This window comes from Scleropages formosus, chromosome 2 (genome assembly GCF_900964775.1).
Source record: "Scleropages formosus chromosome 2, fSclFor1.1, whole genome shotgun sequence".
NCBI classification, from domain to species: Eukaryota; Metazoa; Chordata; class Actinopteri; order Osteoglossiformes; family Osteoglossidae; genus Scleropages; species Scleropages formosus.
Genome location: NC_041807.1, coordinates 10263216 through 10282645, shown reverse-complemented (window position 1 = coordinate 10282645; position 19430 = coordinate 10263216). Strand labels below are relative to the sequence as shown.

The 19430-nt window shown below is 40.2% G+C and overlaps 1 protein-coding gene across 1 annotated transcript; it reads left to right on the top strand.

The window, feature by feature from the left end:
- The first annotated feature begins 1308 nt into the window (after nucleotides 1-1308).
- Nucleotides 1309-19207, top strand: zgc:153738 (dynein regulatory complex protein 11). Its single transcript, XM_029249725.1, has 19 exons — nucleotides 1309-1376; nucleotides 1709-2039; nucleotides 3728-3847; nucleotides 5505-5708; nucleotides 6345-6416; nucleotides 7439-7644; nucleotides 8134-8218; nucleotides 8476-8562; nucleotides 9358-9433; nucleotides 10017-10123; nucleotides 10211-10297; nucleotides 10378-10439; nucleotides 12798-12880; nucleotides 13055-13162; nucleotides 13327-13526; nucleotides 13669-13755; nucleotides 15372-15549; nucleotides 17721-17959; nucleotides 19021-19207. Exons 1-19 carry the CDS (start codon nucleotides 1366-1368, stop codon nucleotides 19138-19140), a joined length of 2463 nt encoding a protein of 820 aa, XP_029105558.1. The 5' UTR covers nucleotides 1309-1365; the 3' UTR covers nucleotides 19141-19207.
- The last annotated feature ends 223 nt before the right edge of the window (nucleotides 19208-19430 follow it).

The following is a 19430-nucleotide window of genomic DNA, read 5'->3' as shown; positions in this document are numbered from 1 at the left end:
TACATAGTAATATAGAAACATATACATATATATAAAAACACTTTCAGGGGCCCGTTTTGTCCTCATGGTGCTTCACTTTCTACACTTTCTCCTTCCATAAATGAAAGCCTGGTACTGGCACCTTGCAACCCCACTGTCCACACCCCACTCATTCAGAAGAGTGGGTACCATGCAACATTCTGGTTGCATTCTCCAACACCCTGCCACCCAGAAGTGGACGGCATATAACCATCCATCCCTTCCCGTCTCTTAGATAACCTCTGAAGATGACAGCTGAGAGATCCCATCCATCCTCTTCCAGCAGTTTCCAGTACTTTATATTGTAAATGCTGGAAGCAATGATCTCACACACAAGCAAAGTCCAGCAGAGGAGATCCCCTACAATACAACTCCTCTTTGTGGATGTTGGTCCTGAACAATCACTGAACACAACAGCAACAAAGTAAACATGGTAAACACTCATGGGAATCATCAAGAACATTACAGAACAAAACAGACTCATGCAGCAATGCACAAAAGCATAAATACGCTCCATGCAAGGAAAGGTGAGAGCTCATTCAGAGCTTCTCTTCTCAGCATTATCACAACAATAACAACAAAAACAACAATATTGCAATAAATAAAAATATAAGACCCAAGACCCAAGTTCTAGTGTTATTGCCATTGCCTAGGTCTTTTCTACAAAGTTCTCTGGTGCGTAGGGCCTACATAGTGAAGTCGAGTGCCACAGATTATGTACTTTATTTGCCGGACTGCAAAAGGAAACTCATAGAATGTCACATTAACGTTAAAATCATGTGTCCTTGTGCACAACAAAACCTGACTCTGCTGATGAGCCCAGTAAATTGGTGTCACAATGGCGGCACAGTCTCCTGTTGTAGCTGCTGGGTTGCGTAATTCTGAGATGAGTTTAGAGCATCATAATAAAAACCAATGTGAGGATAGAAAAAAAAAACCTAGTTAATGAATATCCAGACTTCTTCACTGATTTGCCACGACAAACAAATGTTTTTAAACATGACGCCGGCCTTCCCTCTTCTATCATGTAATATAAGAAAGAGGGAAGACCGTTTACCAGCTGCGTTTAAAGGGAAATGCGTTCCGTGTTCAAATCGTGTTTTAGAGCAAATCCAAATAAAATAACTAACGTTTGGGACGATGTAGAACTATGAATTTTGGTTCTGTGTTCATATTTTATACTACGTTAATACAATACTTTATATTGGACTTTGACTCTGGCATCGACAGGACAGCCTGCACAAGGACCCTGTTTCTATGGTGACGAGTCATAAACAGATTGCGCTTCCGTTCCGCATATGCGGTATATCGCTTACGGAGAGCATAGCACTATTTGACTGCGTCGTCATGTCTCACAGGTTGGTAGAGAAGTGGCGGTAGAATAAATGTGGCCTTTTTCCTTGAACAGCACCTTAATTATTTAGGACTGTTTTTTTTTTCCTTAAGTTGTCGGTTTAACAGTCCACTGAGTATTGTTGGTAGTAATGTTTCTTAATAACCGACATCAGAGATAATTACATTTCTAGCACATTTATATTATAATTTTTTTCCATTTTTCATCACAAAAATTGCCAAGTGCACTAGATTATTGAAAGCTGTGCTGAACGAACAAAAAATGTCAAAAGAGTGGTTTCTGGTATTATTGCGCTGAAAATGCACCAGTTATGATGTCTTTTTAATTCTCCTCCAGCACTTATAATAAAGTGTGGGCTGAAGCCCAGAAGGAGCTGGAAGACAACTTGCTACCTGAGGAACTGTCAGCCCAGGTGCTGCGGCCTGAGAAAGACCGGGTGGTGTTTGTCCAGCGCTTGGCCACTCTCTTCGTGGGCTACGTGCAGGTCTTTCGGCAGCTAGAGGAAGCCTATGACCAGGTGGTGCACCCCCAGAAGAGGCGACTCATCCGGGAGGTGCTGGATGGCGTCATGGGCCGTTTAATAGAGCTGAAGTCTGAGATGGTAGAGAAGGAGTTGTCCGAGTACCATTACATGGATGATGTTATTCAAGACCTGAATTTGACACCGGTGAGACTGTGTATCCGGACTTTAATATATATGCAATTTTGCACAAATGCATTTATATGTACATTATAATATACATACACATACAAGGGCAAAAGGTTGCAATAAAGGAGATTATGTAGACTTGTGTATGAAGTTCCAAAAATGGTCAGATATTTTTGAATTAATTTTAATGATCAGTTAATTTGAATTACAATCAGATAACATATACTTTTTTTCTAGCGATAGAAAGATACATACTTGAGTCAACCACATATTTAAAGATGGCACTTTAACAATAAAATGTTTCTTTGAAAATTTGCATTTTTATTTTCCATACAATCATTCCAATTCACAATTTCAGACCATTTAGAACCAGCCCATACAATGGACAGTGAACTACTTGTGTACTTTATGTTCATATTACACACAGTTCATGGGTTGCCTGGATGGCGATTAATGTAATAACATAATGCTTGTAAATACACACACACACACACACACACACACACTGTCTGAAACCACTTGTCCCAAGTGGGGTTGCAGCAAGCTGGAGCCTAACCCGGCAACAGAGGGCATAAGGCTGGAGGGGGAGGGGACACACCCAGGACGGGATGCCAGTCCATTGCAAGGCACCCCAAGCAGGACTCAAGCCCCAGGCCCATTAGAGAGCAGGCGACGGCCAAACCCGCTGCACCACTGCACACCCTGTTCCTAAATACTGGTTCCTTTTCCAACTACAACAACTTCCAACTCTGTTGTACCAGCACTCTAACAAAAGTTCAGCTTTCAACAAAATTACTAATTTATGGGGTAATTTTTGTGCTTGCTCCTTCAGTTCCTCTATGAGTAATTAATATTTTAAAGTTACAGATTTAGGTTTGGGAATACATTTTTTAATGGGATAACTAAGTGGTGTGCAGGTTTGTGATGGTGGCTTCAGGTTAACTGCTTGTCTAAGGACTCAGCAATAAATTCAATCTGTGTGAAATCATGTAGGCTATTTTAGCAAATGTGAAAAATAACGTGTACTGTAAATAATAATTTTAGAGATACAAAGAAATCTGGCTTTGCAACCCCTATATTTCTCTGCTGGAGAACAACATCAAGCAGTAAGCACTTAGTTTTTTAGCCGTTTATTATTGCTCAGTTAATCCTCTGTGGGCTTTATTAATTTAGCCGATAGATTTCTCCAAAGCAGCATACAGTGAGCTACTTACAATTATTTACTTTTTTAACTGGAGCAACCTAGAGTAAGTATCTTGCTCTAGGGCAGTACAGGAGGAGGTGGGATTCAGACCTATAATCTCCAAGTCCAAGAGAGACAGCTTTAACCACTATAGTACCTACTGTATATTGCAAAGCCAAATATTCTAGTAGTTATGCATTTAGATAAAATGTGGCTGTTGCCAAAGTTAAAATATTTTTAATCATTATTTTTTCCTTTAACAGTACAGCAAATTATGTTCCTGCTGATACAGGTTAATGGACAAAATCTCCTGTTTACACAGAAGCCAGTGGTGTGTCTAATATTATGACAACATGGAAAAAAATATCATTGATTAGTTTCAGCTGACATGTTGTGGTGAACCAACAGCTTTGTATATGCATATATAATAATATTGGTAAATTGTAATATTGTTTTTGCTGCACACATCAGTGAAAACCATAGCTTGCATTGATTATATTCTCACTGTTTTCTTGTGTTCAAGATGGACATCGAGATCCCAGTTCCACAGTATTTCCTCAGTGAACGGAGGAAGGTGCTGCAAGAGAGAAGGGAAATGCTGTCTTCTATTCTAAGCACCATGGGAGTGGAGGAGAGACCCAAAGTTAGTTGTCTCCTTTTAAACAATTAATAGATTTTTTTGTATTTTTTGAGAAAAAAAAAGTATTAAAAGAAACATAAAAATAAATGGATATGTTTTAAATTTGCAACATTGATTTTGGATTTTTGCCAGTGCATTGATACTGCCATGTTTAGGCATCATCATACTAAATAAGCCAGTATCAGATAAATGTTCAAAATTTTCAGTACCACATAAATATTCCTAACTTCTTAAACAACGCTCATGTCATTTTTATTCTAACAGAATCATAAATATGAGCAGTTGAGTCATTTACTAAATTGCTATCTATAGGGGCATCATCAAAAGCCACTTGTCCAAGAGAGCATCGTGATGGCTGGAGCTTATCGTGGAAGCACATGATGCTAGACTAATGAGGGTACACTCTGGACAGGATGCTAGACCATGACAGGTCTATCATGTACAGTCATTAAATAACGCACACGCACGCTACAGATTTAGATACGCAGATACACGCTATGATATAATATTAGCAATTCACCTGAATGTTAAGTGATCATAATTTTTCCCAGGGATCCGTCAGCACCTGAGCATCAAGTTCAATAGCAGTGTTGTTGATTAACAAGTATTCAGCCAACACTTTTCCTTCCAAGGTTGCTAATAGTGCTATATTCACTACAATAAACTCCAATTGGTCATTCACCAGTCTATATAGCAGAGCAATGTAACACACACACACACACATACACACTGCGGGCACAATTCCGAGTCACCAATTTACTTAAAACACATCTTTGGACTGTGGGGGGAAACCCATGCAAGGACAAGGACAACATGCAAACAACACACGGACTGAAAGGGGATAAACCTGCACGGCCCAGGCGTTACACCCTGCTCTGCTTCACATCAATATGATACTGCATTTAAATAGTCTTTACACAGCCGCTACTCCCGTATTGTACACAAATGTTTGTGTACCTTTGAGGAAAAAAAAATTGTGGGAAGGTGATTAGGATTCGTCTAGTCTTGAGTTTTATGCACCTACTTGTGCGATGAACATGGGTGCATAAAGTGGAATGAAACAATCTAGGTTTACTTAAGAATCACGTCTGCAACTATGTCTCTCTTTCTCTTAATGTAATACACAAATTGTATTTTCTCCGAGATGTACGTCGCTTTGGAGAAAAGCATCTGCTAAATGAATAAATGTAAATGTACATAGTGAGTTCCAACATTTTAACTTGAATAACTATTCCAAGAAGAAACCCCTACAAACTTCACACACACACACAGCTGAATTCAAACCACGTCCTACCCCCATGGCTCAAGTGCTGTGAGGCACAAGCAGTAGCTGCTGTGCCACCAAGCTATATTACTATTGTTATTATTATCATTATTATTCAGTATTAGGTAATAAGCAGTTATGTTCCACCCATTTAGAATAACAGGAAATGTGTATAATATAAAATATTTTTGTTTCCCTTCTTTCACAGAGCAAAATATCTTTAAATTTTATGCTTTGAAACGATACGTAGTAGACTTCGATACAAGTAATAAATTTCACTTTAGCCCATGAACATTTACATTGATGGATTAGGCACTTTTTCCTGACATAACATACGGTTGAGCAGTTGTATCTGTATGTTTAGACAACGAAAAATAACACATATTTTCCTTCCAGGTTGATGTACAGCCAGTGACAGCACGTGTTCTGAATATTGAAGAGGCCATCAAAATTATCCAGGTGACGGAGAGGGCGCGGCAGGGCCGCTTACGGGCTAAATTCATGAGGGAGATCCAGCAGGCTGAAGAGAGACAGAAGAGGGCCAAGGACGTGGACAGAGGACCAGCCGCGCTTAACCAAGCAGCAGTGCGCATCCAAAAGGCGGGTTCAACACATTTACTGAAGAAAGTCATTTTTAAAATACTTGTATCACAGTTGTGGAGTCAAGGACAGTAGATGATGTAGTGTTTACAGCTGCTGCCTTTGGAATGAAAAGTTGCAGGTTTGAACTTTAACTCCTGTAGGATCCTTAAAAAAAAAAAAACATCCCAGCTGTATGCTTCACTTCACTTTCTCTGGAAAAAACATCACCTGAATAAATAAATGCAATAATATGTATACCAAATAACCCAGCATATCATTACAAATTAAAAACCGTTCACTGCTGCTCGTAAAGAAGTTATTAGGTTTTATTATGGTCGGACGTGGAACATAACCTTGCTTTCCCAACCTTGTTTTAGTCCTCGATAATTTGAATTTGAAAATTTGAGGCGTCATGAGCTTTACGGATTGATTATGTCGTTATTCAAAACTGGCACTCACAGTCATAACTGGCAGTTATTGCTAAATATGTTGTTAATGTGTATTTCTGTTGAATGAAAAGAAAGGGGGAGAATTAAATTCTAGGGAGGGAGTGCGGAGGAAAGTGCATAAGCTGCATTGAAATAAGGTTTTGGGTTCTTTGGATGAATTTGCTTGAAACTGTCTATAAATAATAATGTTTTTTTTTTTATTCAGGTTTGGAGAGGTTTTCAGCAGAGAACAAAAACTAGGAAGGAAAGAGATGAAGAGATGATCTTCCTAGGAATGGTGGGTTGAAAAATAGTTTTGCAAATTATTATAAGAAATATAAGCATTAAGGAGTGTATTGATCAAAATCAACAAGGCAGTTAAGTGAGTTACTGAGGGAAAATCAGCTTAGTTGCACAAAGTAACTTTAGAATTCACCTTTCAATATATTAAATGTTTTTGTAAATTATTGTGCATTATAGAATCCATGTATGACATTTGATAATTTTCATTTTAGAATTTAGTACCTTATTTACTCATTGAAGTTTGATCATTTCCAAACCATTCTAAAACATCCAGAATGTCATACTTTTGTAACATCTCAAGAACAGAAATACTCAGGTTTTGAGAACTTGTGTATTTGAGAGCTGGAATAAAGGGTAAAATGTGAATTCACTAATTAAAGTGTTCATTTTGGAGCAAAATAAGATTTCCAGTTTTATATTTATGAAAAGTGGCTGTTTGGTAATGAAGTAAAATGCTTTCAATAAAAAAGCATTTTCCTTCATTACCAAATAAATAAATAAATAAATAAATAAAATAAATTAATAAATTTATCCTCTTACGTTATGCTTTATCAACAAACGGAGTCTGATTTATACGCTATACGTTATGCAAAACTTCTGTGTTTAAACAGAGTATTTTTCACTCATCATCAGGGGATTGCCAGTGACTTTATTCCAAACCGATTCCTTGTCTGTTGTTTGGATAAGTAATATCAGTGAATCTCTCTTCTTTCGCTGGAAATCTTCACAGCTTTCTTCTCACACCTACGTGAGAGTAATAGTAGTAAATTAGCACAACTATTAAAAATGAAGGATCCATGACTTTAAAGTGTTGGCTGCTTGTAAAATACCATTTTAAATATCCTTCTGTCATTTTCTCACTTTCATTTCTCACGTTTCATTCTCGCAGCAGGTTATCTCAGTCGCAGAGATCACCTAAAAATTGCTAACCAGTTACTACTAACCAGTTACTGCCAATTCTAAGCTAATTATTATTAACTATGCAGACTCTTCACAGCTCAGTTCTTCTTTTCCTAGGTCCTGGACCCGGACCATTCCCAGCCATGCTCATCCATCCTTGTTGCCAAGGCAAATCAGGCCAAGAGAAGGGGGAAGCAAGAGGAATATGAGGAGGACTTCCAGAAGTCATTTATATCAGTAACTGAAAAGCTCAGAGAGATGGAGGGGCCTGACATGAGGGAGTCGCTGAAGGACCAAATCCGTCAGTGGTTCATTGAGTGCTAGTAAGGACACAAGGGGCTTCTTAAATTCTCAAGAACTTGAAGATGAACATTCTGGAAAAATCTCATCAGTCGGATGAGATGATTCTGCACACAATCTGTTAAGACAGTCCTAGCTTTTCCCATGCATATGGCATGGTATTTTGTGGCTATCCCTCTGCAAGTAGAAGTACTGAAATGAGGACACTGCATGAGGACTGTCTTCTGTTCAAGCGTTTTAAAATTAATTTGGCTCTTGAGATCTCTGACTTACGAACTCAACGAAATAAGTAGTAGACATGTAAAACTAGCATTTACTCTATAAGTACAATGCAAATCACTGAAATTGCCTTAGTGGCATTGTCTTTATAGACAACAAAAAATGTAATGCATGGGTGACTTTTCAACTTTTCGCTCTCATTTTTTGTGCCTGAATGTAAACTTTTGTACTGGTGTTTCGTACATGTGCTTTTTATTATACTGATGTATGTCCAAATATGCCTCCTTTGAAAGTGATGCAGCAGGAAGTTTCCCAGATTACCCGGAAGAAGAAGATGGTGGGTCTGCTTTAATATTTTCTGATAAAAATCCTGAAGAGGTGAGTTCACTTTTTAAACATTATTTAAAGCTGTATACATTTTCTTTGTTTAGTTACATTCTCTTTTTGATGTATTGTTTTTCATACAAATCCAAGTAACTGAGCTTAGTCACAGTATCATAACATTACTTTTTTACCCAACAAACAATAAGAATGCAACATTTTATATTCTACATTTTCCAGATCTAGAGCATTATCAATTGCAAAAACAAAAAATTTCTTTGTTTTTTTTCTTTTTTTGTTTTGTTTTTTGGAAGTTATTGGAAACAGCTTCAAAAGTGGAAGTGGATACTAACAAAAAAGATGTGAAGAAGGACACAGGCAAGAAAGATAAAGGAGACGAGGTGGGTTCAGATGCAGAGATATTTTTATAAGCACTTAGTGATCCTAATTATTTGTCTTTTAACTGATTCATTTATGCAATGGTGAGTACTTTATTGAACTACTGGAAACACGACATGAAAAAGTGTGAAGCATATTGAAATATCATGAATCATACTAAGCAGAATAACACAGATGAATCATATTGAGATGAACTGCGGTTACCAGTATTTTTAAGCTATAAAATAGACTAGGACAATGTGAATATTTTATTGGTGCAATTCAGACATAGTGTACTATAGCAGCAGCGAGGAATGAGGCTTGCAGCCATCTTGGGGTTACAACTTAATGTCCTTGACACAGCAATGCAGCAGGTAGTGCTAGTGTTTTGCAGCACCTGGGCTGTATAATTGAACCTGGATTCACATCCACCTCAGTGTGTTCGCTCGTTTTTGTGTTTGCCTGGGTTTCCTCCCACGGTCCAGAGGCAAGTGTCTCAGTGAATTAGTGACTCTAAATTGATCTTAGTGTCTGTATGTACAGTACTGATGTGTGTTACATTGCTCTGCTGTATAAATGGGTGAATGATTGTAGGTAGTTTACTGTAGTTAGTCTAGTATTGTACTGTAAGTAACCTTGGATATAAGGTGTCAGTTGAATAGTAATTAATAAAAGCACTGCTTTTCTATCTGATCTGCATATACTTACAGAGCCCTGGACAAAATTGTGATCACTTTACATTCTAAATGGCCATCAGCAAGAGTACACTGGATCAGCTTAGAGATGGTTGACTAAATTGTAATTATTTTCAATCACAGGAACTGGAATCCGGTTTGAAAATGGCCCCGTCGGCTTTCCTTTCAGATCTCGAGAGAGGATGTAAAACTTTCACAGGTAAGCAAAGCTGGACATCTGGGGACAAATAACATGAAGAATGTGCTTTGAGCCATAGAATCCTTTCTTGGAAATGATTAGTATAATATAAATGTTGTAAATAATACAGAAAGCCGCTTACTCTGTTTTGCATGTTGTTCAACCAAAAGGAGTCAGAGGCACAGATCAAACTGCAAACATATTTCATAAAAGCATGGAAAGGTCAAACATTACAGAAACATATTGTGAAGTTAAATGTACGAAGTGCAATGTCAATGATTTAAATGTAAATGTAAGCAGTAATACAGGAGGGATGCAGTATCATACTACCTCAAGAAAAACAATGCATTCCAGTTTATGGAGTTGAAAATGGTATCGATTTTTCATTATATCATGATTGAAAACATGATGGAATGAGGAGAACATATGGATGCTATTTCTGGACCAATGAAATAGCTAGGATCTCGTGAAAGCAGTACTAGGGGGTTTTAGTGTTTTCCTTTAATGGTGTGTCAGTGTGTGGTCATTGAGTGTGCCAAATAAATGCTCTTTAAACGTTCTTAGAGACCCAAGGAACAGTCTGGCATTGCTTTGTGGTTTGCAGATGTCTGGCAAAACCGCAACGAGTCTCAGAACTTCAGCCAGAGGCATGAGATCGAACTGATCAAAGAAGATAAAAGGAAGGAGATTGAGTCTGAAATCAGGGTGCAGGTACTGAGCAGAAGCAAACTCTTGTTTCATTTGGGCCTGTTCGTATTGAACACAGCTTACAGCTTATACTTATGATTGTTTTGCCAGGTTGATGAACTCATGCGGCAGGAGCTGGCTACCTGGAAGCTGGCGCTGGAAAAAGGCAAGGGTGGAAAGGCTAAGGGTGCCGCCAAGGTACATACACTGCAAGTACATTCTGGAATTATATTTTGTTTGGATTGTCCACATTACTGAGATTTTTATTTTATGTACAGAAAAAGAAAGGACCAAAAAATGGAAAAAAGAAAAAAAAGGAGAAAGACTTGACAGCTGATAGGTGAGTTATTTGTTGTCTTTTTTTTTTAATCTTTATTCAGGTGGTGGATGAAATACTGTAAAGACAGCATGAAAAAGTGTGAAGTATATAGTTAAAAATCATGGATCATATTAATCTGAATAATTTATAAATGAATTATATTGAGATGAACCACACACACACACATTTTCAGAACCGCTTGTCCCTCACGGGGTCACGGGGAACCGGAGCCTACCCGGTAACACAGGGCTAAGGCCGGAGGGGGAGGGGACACACCCAGGACGGGACGCCAGTCCGTCGCAAGGCACCCCAAGCGGGACTTGAACCCCAGACCCACCGGAGAGCAAGACCGCGGGCCAACCCACTGCGCCACCGCACCCCCTTGAGATGAACCATTGTTAGCAATATTTTTCAGCTATATAATAGACTGGGGCAATATGAACATGTCATGAATGAATATGTTGATCTGCAACATATGAAGAGACAAAAGGAATTTAAAAGGCACAGTACTCAACAGGGACAGAATCAGAACAGCATATTCCAGTCATTTCAGGGTAGCCACACACCTTATGGGCAATTCAGCATCACTAATCCAGCTGAGAGGGGCGCGGTGGTGCTCTCCAGTGGGTCTGGGGTTCAAGTCCTGCTTGGGGTGCCTTGTGACGGACTGGCGTCCCGTCCTAGGTGTATCTCCTCCCCCTCCAGCCTTATGCCCTCTGTTGCCCGGTTAGGCTCTGGCTCCCCTCAACCCTGACTGGGACGAGTGGTTCAGAAAATGTGTGTGTGTAATCCATCTGAATCGCATGTATTTGAAGTATGGAATAAAACCCACACAGAAACTCCACACAGACTGGGCAAGTAGGAACAGCACCAGCCAGGCACTGTGGGGAGGCAGCACTACTTGCTGTGCTGCTGTGCCACTGTGCCACCCTTAAAGCCCTGCTATATAAAAGGATAGATCAGTATAAGTCACTTTGGAGAAAAGTGCCATATAAATGAACAAACAATATCATTTTTCTCTGTGGACAGAATCTGAAGTCGTTTTAGGTAGTAGGGTGTGTCCGACTGTTTCTTCTTGATGTTCTTTCATTACAGAATAACAAAAAGCCCATCATATACTCCTGAACAAAATCAAGTGACCTTGCTCCATATTGCTTCTTTTATTAATATATTGCTTGGTTTACCAAATAATTTGTCCACTCCCTCTATGTATGTGTGTAATATAGACATCTTTAGATAATTTTAGATTACGCAATGAAAATGAATAGCCTTAATCTTTGTGTCTCATATGTACTAAAACATAGTAACTTCCAAAATACTAGATCAAGAGCTCAAATTAGACCATTCTAGAAGTATGATCACACTATTTTAAGGAGAAAAAGTATTTTGACAAACAGGATTTCATTCATGTTTGTATTTTTCCATGTTCTTGAGGCTGTGCACATTTCAGACACAAAAGACCTGTGAAGGTTAGGGGGCATGGCCAAGTTCCTAGGTGTGCCCAGTGATACTAACACACTCAGGAAACATTTTACTCCTTATTCAGTCTCACTGTCTAACAGTGTAAAGTTACTACCTCGTCTTTTATGTCCTTACACATTGCAGACTGTCTTGCTGTTATGTTGAGTAGTCAAAATAGGCTAAGAACAGGGCATCCAGAAAAGAGTAATGCCAGAATGGGAGACAGAAAAGGGTTTCTAACTATAAAGAGAAACCCTCCAAATCACTGAAATCAAAAATATTCTCCTGAGTGAGGTGGCAAAGTCTGGCCAACAAACAAACTTCAAGTGATTGTAGTTAAAGTTATGAAAAGCACCTCAAGTGAAGAAACAAAGAGATATCTAGAGATGTCATTGAGATAGAGGTTTGTTGCAACAAGGTATTTGGAACAATAACTATTTCTTAATATCCCTAATGTGCTTTAAGCGCCTCAATATTGGTGATCACTAAATCTGGGGGAGGGGGCGCTAGGAGTGCTGAACACAAGTTTGCACGATATGTCCTAGAAACAGAAGGTGAAATGCCAGTCTTACTTTTTGCCCCTATACTTCTGGAGGACACTGTATTTTTGATGTTTTACAATTTGTTTAAAAAATATACATACACACTGAACCACTTGTCCCATATGGGGTCATGGGGAGCCAGAGCCTAACCTGGCATCACAAGGCATAAGGCTGGAGGGGAAGAGGACACACCCAGGACAGGACACCAGTCCGCCACAAGGCACCCCAAGCGGGGCTCGAACCCCCGACCCACCGGAACCGGAGAGCAGGACCTGGTTCAACCCACTGCGCCACCGCACCCCCCTTGTTTAAAAAATATCTTTGTTTAAAAAAATAATACTTCTTGTACATTTCAAGTGATATTTTTACTGTTAAGGACTACTGATTCCTTGTTTCAAGAGCTCGTGGAACAAGCCTTGGTGAAGCAGCCTGAAAATGTCAGACTGGAAGACTACTTAGGTAATGCTATGCTCTGTTATGTATAGTCTACCTCAAATGTTCACATACTACATACAGATTAACAGATTAAACTAGTATTTTGAGTAATTTTTCAAAATAGAAAGCGCTGCATCAACACAACAGTGAAAACCCACTGAATATTAACATTTTTTGTTTTTCTAAATTACGATTCAGGTGACTACAGCTATCTTGGGACAACTCTCCGACAAACGGACATTGAACCTATGCCATCCTTGTCAGATTTGCGGCAGCTTATAACTTTGTATGCCATCCTTCCCTTAGGTACGTGGGTCTTATACATGCGCTTTTTAAGAAAAATCTATAAGAATGTTGTACTTGTGAAACTAGTATATGTGTGAGAAGTAAAGATATCTTGGTTTGCACTCTGTTACGTCGAACAGTTAAACCTCCATTTTGCTCTAGTGCTTGTTGTTTTCTCACCTTAGGTTCTCAGAAGGTGCATGAGAAGGCTCCTCTCGTCAAGGCTATTCTACTGGCAGGTCCAAATGGCGTTGGCAAGAAGATGTTGGTTCATGCCATCTGCCAGGAAACAGGGGCCACCCTCTTTGACTTGTCCCCTGTGAACCTGGTTGGAAAATACCCAGGCAAGAGCGGACTGCAGATGTTACTCCACATGGTGTTTAAGGTACAACCCGGTAGGACTGGTACACATATTACACCCAACACCATCTAAACACATTGTTTCAGAAGGTTCTACATTGTTTATTCTCAGCTTCGGATGCTTATTATTATAAGGTAAACAGTGTTTTCTTCTTGATCATGGATAGGTTGCTAAGCTGATGCAACCTTCTATCATATGGATTGGAGATGCAGAGAAGATGTTTTATAAGAAGGTGCCAAAAGAAGAGAAAGAGGTAATGTCATGTGGAATATATCCATCCATCCATTGTCAACAACTGTCCCAAGTGGGGGTCGCGGTGAGCCGAAGCCTACCGGGCAACACAGGGCGCAAGGCCGAGGGGAGAGGGGATGCACCCAGGGCAGGTAGTTCATCACGAGGCACCCCAAGCAGGGCTCCAACCCCAGAGCCACCACACAGCGGGCACCAGCTGAACTTGCCATGTCATGTCATGCCCCGCTCTATTTAAAAATATTTTATAGATATTTACATTTATTAATTTGAAAGATGTTCACTTTTCTCCATATTGACTCAGTAGAATACACACAATGCTTGAAGAAAAGTTCAATGTTATGAAACACACACATTTTCCGAACCGCTTGTCCCATACGGGGTCGCGGGGAACCGGAGCTTACCCGGCAACACAGGGCGTAAGGCCAGAGGGGGAGGGGACACACCCAGGACGGGACGGCAGCCTGCCGCAAGGCACCCCGAGCGGGACTCGGAACCCCAGATCCACTGGAGAGCAGAACGCGGTCCAACCCACTGCGCCACCGCACCCCCCATTGTTATGAAACATTTTAAACTAAAAAAATGAAATAAAAACATGAAATTCTGCATGACATTCAAGCAGTCTTCACATTTTTCAGGGTAAAGTCCTATATAATACACACACAGAGTCTCAAATTGCTTGTCCCGAGCAGGGTTGCGCCTAGCCCGGCAACACAGGGCGGAGGGCTGGAGGGGGAGGGGACACACCCAGGGCGGGACGCCAGTCCGTCGCAAGGCATCCCAAGCAGGGCTCAAAGCCCAGACCCACTATATTTAAAAAAATAAGTAATAAAATAATATTTATTATGAATTTAATATGTTTTTAAACTGTGCTAGCATGTTTATTAGGATTGTTACCAAATTTGGTAATGCTTGGTTACAGACTTGTTTAAGCTTTGAGTGGTCTACCCCTAGTGGGGGCGCGGTGGGGCAGTGGGTTGGACCGGGTCCTACTCTCCAGTGGGTCTGAGGTTCGAGTCCTGCTTGGGGTGCCTTGTGGTGGACTGGCGTCCCGTCCTGGGTGTGTCCCCTCCCCCTCCAGCCTTACGCCCTGTGTTGCCGGGTAGGCTCCGGTTCCCCGCGACCCTGTATGGGACTAGTGATTCCGAAAGTGTGTGTGTGTGTGTGTGTGTGTGTGTGTGTGTGTGTGTGGTCTACCCCAATCCTGTTTTCCCACAAGCCCTGTTGTATTTATTGCAAGATTTTTTTATAGTGCAAAGCTTTACTGGAACACATCTATCATGTTATAGCATGATTGTATGATGTATAAAACCGGCCCGCTGCAGGTGCTATGATTCTGGTTTGACCCAGAATATGAAACGAGTTTGACACCCCTGTGCTAGAGGGTCTTGTGTATATTGCTTTTTTACTTCTTTATGGAGTTACTGTATTTTTACTTATTGCTTTTAGCTGTTAAAATGTTTTTTTTTTTTTTTTTTTTAATATTTCTGCATTTCGTTGAACTCGTTTTAAGGACAATACAGATACACCAATATTCTATTTAAAAACCAAGTAGAGTTTTTCTTCGAAACAGTGAAGTGGGTTTAACTGGAGGACTTTAAAATATTTTACTCTATACAGCTGGACCCAACTCGTCTGAAAAAAGATTTGCCAAAGATGCTCAAGACTATGAAAGGCGGAGACTGTGTTCTTATTGTGGGCACAACTCAGTATCCGTTCAATGCAGATATTAAGTCATTCTGCAAGCTCTATGGCAAGATCATCCTCATTCCACGACCAGATTATGCTTCACGATACGGTAAGAAAAATGTTACAAGACATTTTTACCAAGAATCCATATTCATAAGTATGATTTGTAAATGATGCTGAATAATGATGTAAGAACGGGATGCCTGCTGACAAATATACAGGTATTCCGCAAATTACAACATAAGTGACATATGACAGAAAAGTAAAAACATGAGCTTAATCTCACTGCTGTATGATGATGAAACAATGGCATTTACAGAGAACACACATGCCCAGCCGAAGGCCACATTTCCCCATTGCTGCCACAATTACTCTCAACCCATGATTTCAGCACAATATAAATCACTTCATTATTATTAGACACTTAATGAGGTCATTAATGGGTATGTTTCAAGGGGAGTTTTCCATCTCACCAACTCTGGTTTCTCATAACGAGTTGATCAGTTCAGAGCACATTAAATTTATTTCTTGTCGTATAACTTTCTAAAACTGCGCACTTGCCAAAATGTGTGGCGGCCCTTTCACTGTGGAGGTGATGTCAGAAGCTGCTGAATGCTTCCGTGAGGTGGACAAAAAAATCCCATCATCTTAACACTTCTTGCTCACAGGTCTGCTCCTCAATAATTCCATCAAAGGGCAGCTGATGCTATTTTTTTGTCCACCTCACGGTTAGGGTGGTTAGAGCTACTGTCTTTGGATCCAAATGTCACAGGTCTGAATCTCACCTACCGTTGTAGTACCCTGGAGCAAGGTACTCTCATAAATTGCTCCAGTAAATTTACTCATCTGTATAGATGGGTAAATAAATAGCTGTAGCTAGCTCAATCTTGCAAGTCACTTTGCATAAAAGTGCCAGCTGAATGAATAAATGTAAACGACACACCAGGTTAGGCTCTGGCTCCCCACGACCCCGTGTGGGACAGGCGGTTCGGACGATGACATGACGTGACGTGACGCACCCAATGTGGCTGACGGACGCTCCTGAGGAATTTCAGACACTTCCCATAATGCAACGCTCACATTCTGAAGAGAGATACCTGGATGCAGACGTATAAATCACTTTATGATTATCAAAAATTGTGTTTGTTCCTTATATCCAGCAGACAGCAACAAACACGGTGAAATGTTTTTTGACCAGGCTACAGATGAATTTTGTTTTCCTGATTTTTCACGAAGATTCAGCACAAAAAGCCAAAAGCTGTTACAGTGAAATATTGGATAGAGAGAGTTTATAAATAGGAGGGTGTGGTGGTGCAGCGGGTTTGACCGGGTCCTGCTTGGGGTGCCCTGTGATGGTCTAGCATCCCGCCCTAGGTGTGTCCCCTCCCCCTCCAGCCCTGCGCCCTGTGTTGTCGGGTCAGGCTCCGGTTCACTGCAATCCCCACTTGGGACAAGCGGTTTCAGTCAATGTGAGTCTGTAAATTGAGGGTCACTTGTATTATTTTCAAATCTCGACATTTGGTCATGACATCTGACAACGACTGCTCCATCTGCTGTAAGATAGCATTGGCTGCCGCAATGCCTCAAGGCACCCGTATTTCTTATTGGCTCAGTCATTGTGTCTATCAGCAACTGCATTTTATTTAGAAACATGTTTTATTTAGGCAAGGTTTTGTTTTTGATTCCTTTTAAGTTCCTTCTTTGCAATGGCTAGTAAGGGAAAATGTTAGTATTCTGGTGGTGTAGAAAATGAAAAAGTGAAAGAAATGGAAGTGAAAATAATAGTACAACATGAAAATATAGTATGATACTGTATTTATATTATTATGTTGCATTATTATTATTTTAACATGAATATTTTATGAAAATAGCAGATAAAAGTTATCCTGTTGTAGAGCATAGCCTTCATTTATGCCAGTTCTTTATGTGTCCCTAGTTTATATCATAAATATTAGGGGCTTTGTGAATTATGATGATTGACTTATGACAAGGCCATCAGAATGGAACCCTCTCATAATTCAAGGACCACCCATAGTTAGTGTCACCATCCACAAACTGTTCACTTACTCTTAATTGCCTATTTTGTTTTACACATATTCCATTATTGATGTTTCTCCATTGTTTCTTCTATATATAACAAACACACATTTTAATTTGATCAAAACTGTGTAAATGGAGAATGATGACTACAACACATTCATAATTTGTTCATTCGTCATTGATTACTGCTTGTTCTAATGCACAGTCAGTTTTACCATTATTTCAACTTGTTTTGTGCAGTTATGTGGAGACAGCTAATTGAGAAGAATGGCGGTCAGGTGACCAGCGCCTTGGACCTCAGTTCTCTGGCCAAGATATCCGATGGCTACACACAGGGTCACATGGCACAGGCAGTCCGCACAATCCTGAGTGAGGCCCGCAAGCAGCAGCTGGCCAAGAGACCCCTCACCGCGGCCGAGTTCATAGCCCCCCTGGCCAAGATGGATCCCATCTTCAAAGATGAAGAGGAAGCCTTTAAAGTAAAATGTTTTTCAAAAATACACCTATTGTACACCTATCCCGTTAACCAGTCCTTATTAATTTCTGAAAACTGTCCGAATATGGACATGGGATTCATTACGTCTGATGATTTCTCTGTATAGAGGCTTGTCTTCTTGAAGAATGGAACAATATCCCACAATGCACAGTTCAGGATTTGTATGACAACATTCTAAGAATGAGATGTTCTGAAGGCAAAGGGTAGACCTACTCCTCATTAGATCATTGCTATAAATATATTTTTAGATGTCTCTGTTGTGTTGTCCACCTCCTGTAGTTTTAGACAAACCAAACACAAGAGAAAAATCTTTGTCTTTCACTATACTGCATACGCTTTAACTTCCAGCTTTGTATTTCAAACTACGAGCCACTTAAGGATGATTTGCCTTCTTTTCCACGTTAGCTAACTAACTACTTTAGAGGTATTTTTAAGGAATACAGTACTATAATAAATAAATGAAGAATTAGACAATGAAACTGGGGTGAGGGGGCACAGTGTCGCAGCGGGTTTGGCCTGTAGCTGCTCTCTGGTGGGTCTGGGGTTTGAGTCCTGCTTGGGGTGCCTTGCTATGGACTGGCATCCCGCCCTGGGTGCGTCCCCTCCCCCTCCGGCCTTGCGCCCTGCGTTGCCGGGGTAAGCTTACGGTTTGCCGCAACCCAGCTTGGGACAAGCCGCTTCAGTCGATGTGTGTGAAACCCAAATGATACAAGTACAAAAACTGAAAACACAAGCCAGACTGTAGCTGAGGCCATGGGTTTGTAGTTCCAACAATGCAATGCATCTCTCAGTCTCTGCCGCACAGCCACTTGGAACAACACCTCAGATGAGGTCTGTTTATTGGAGCGCACTGAACGTTACGGCCCAGACTGAGTGTGATAACGCTGGAAACACGAAAATCCAGAGTGATGAACAATAAGTGGTATTAATAATAATACACTAAACATGTGAAAAATCTATTATCTGGAGACCAAATAACAGAAAACAAATGTAAAACAGTTTTGCAAGGATGCCACTGTTGAATGTTGTTTTTTTTCTCCGTAGAACTGGTATGCTAAAACTCCTCTGGGAAAAAAACGAGCCAAAGCTGCCCTGGGAAAGGAAGCAGAGGAAGAGACACCAGGGAAAGCAGGCAAAGGTGGCAAGAAGAAAGGAGTGAAATAGAACCAGTTGAGACAATAGATGTCAGTAAGAAGTGTGGCACCACCTCAGTTCAATTCGCTTCCTCACTTTACCGGTTGTGTCTGCCGATTCTAATAACAGTAAGAAAAGGTGTTTTTCAGTAATATTTTAACCTACTTTTAATTCAAGGATAGGCTGACGTTAATAAAATGTTTTAGAGAGTTATTTTTAATATATTATTGCTATGTCTGCTAATTTTACAGAACCTTTAACCTATACAGAGAGGGCTATTCGAACCCTTAACCTATACAAAGAGGGCTATTCCAGCTCCG

What these genes read in the sequence shown, in the direction of transcription:
- zgc:153738 (XM_029249725.1), top strand. An exon ending in AAGACCTGAATTTGACACCG is followed by an intron (nt 2,040 to 3,727) that starts GTGAGACTGTGT and finishes CTTGTGTTCAAG; the next exon opens with ATGGACATCGAGATCCCAGT. An exon ending in CAGACTGGAAGACTACTTAG is followed by an intron (nt 12,881 to 13,054) that starts GTAATGCTATGC and finishes ATTACGATTCAG; the next exon opens with GTGACTACAGCTATCTTGGG.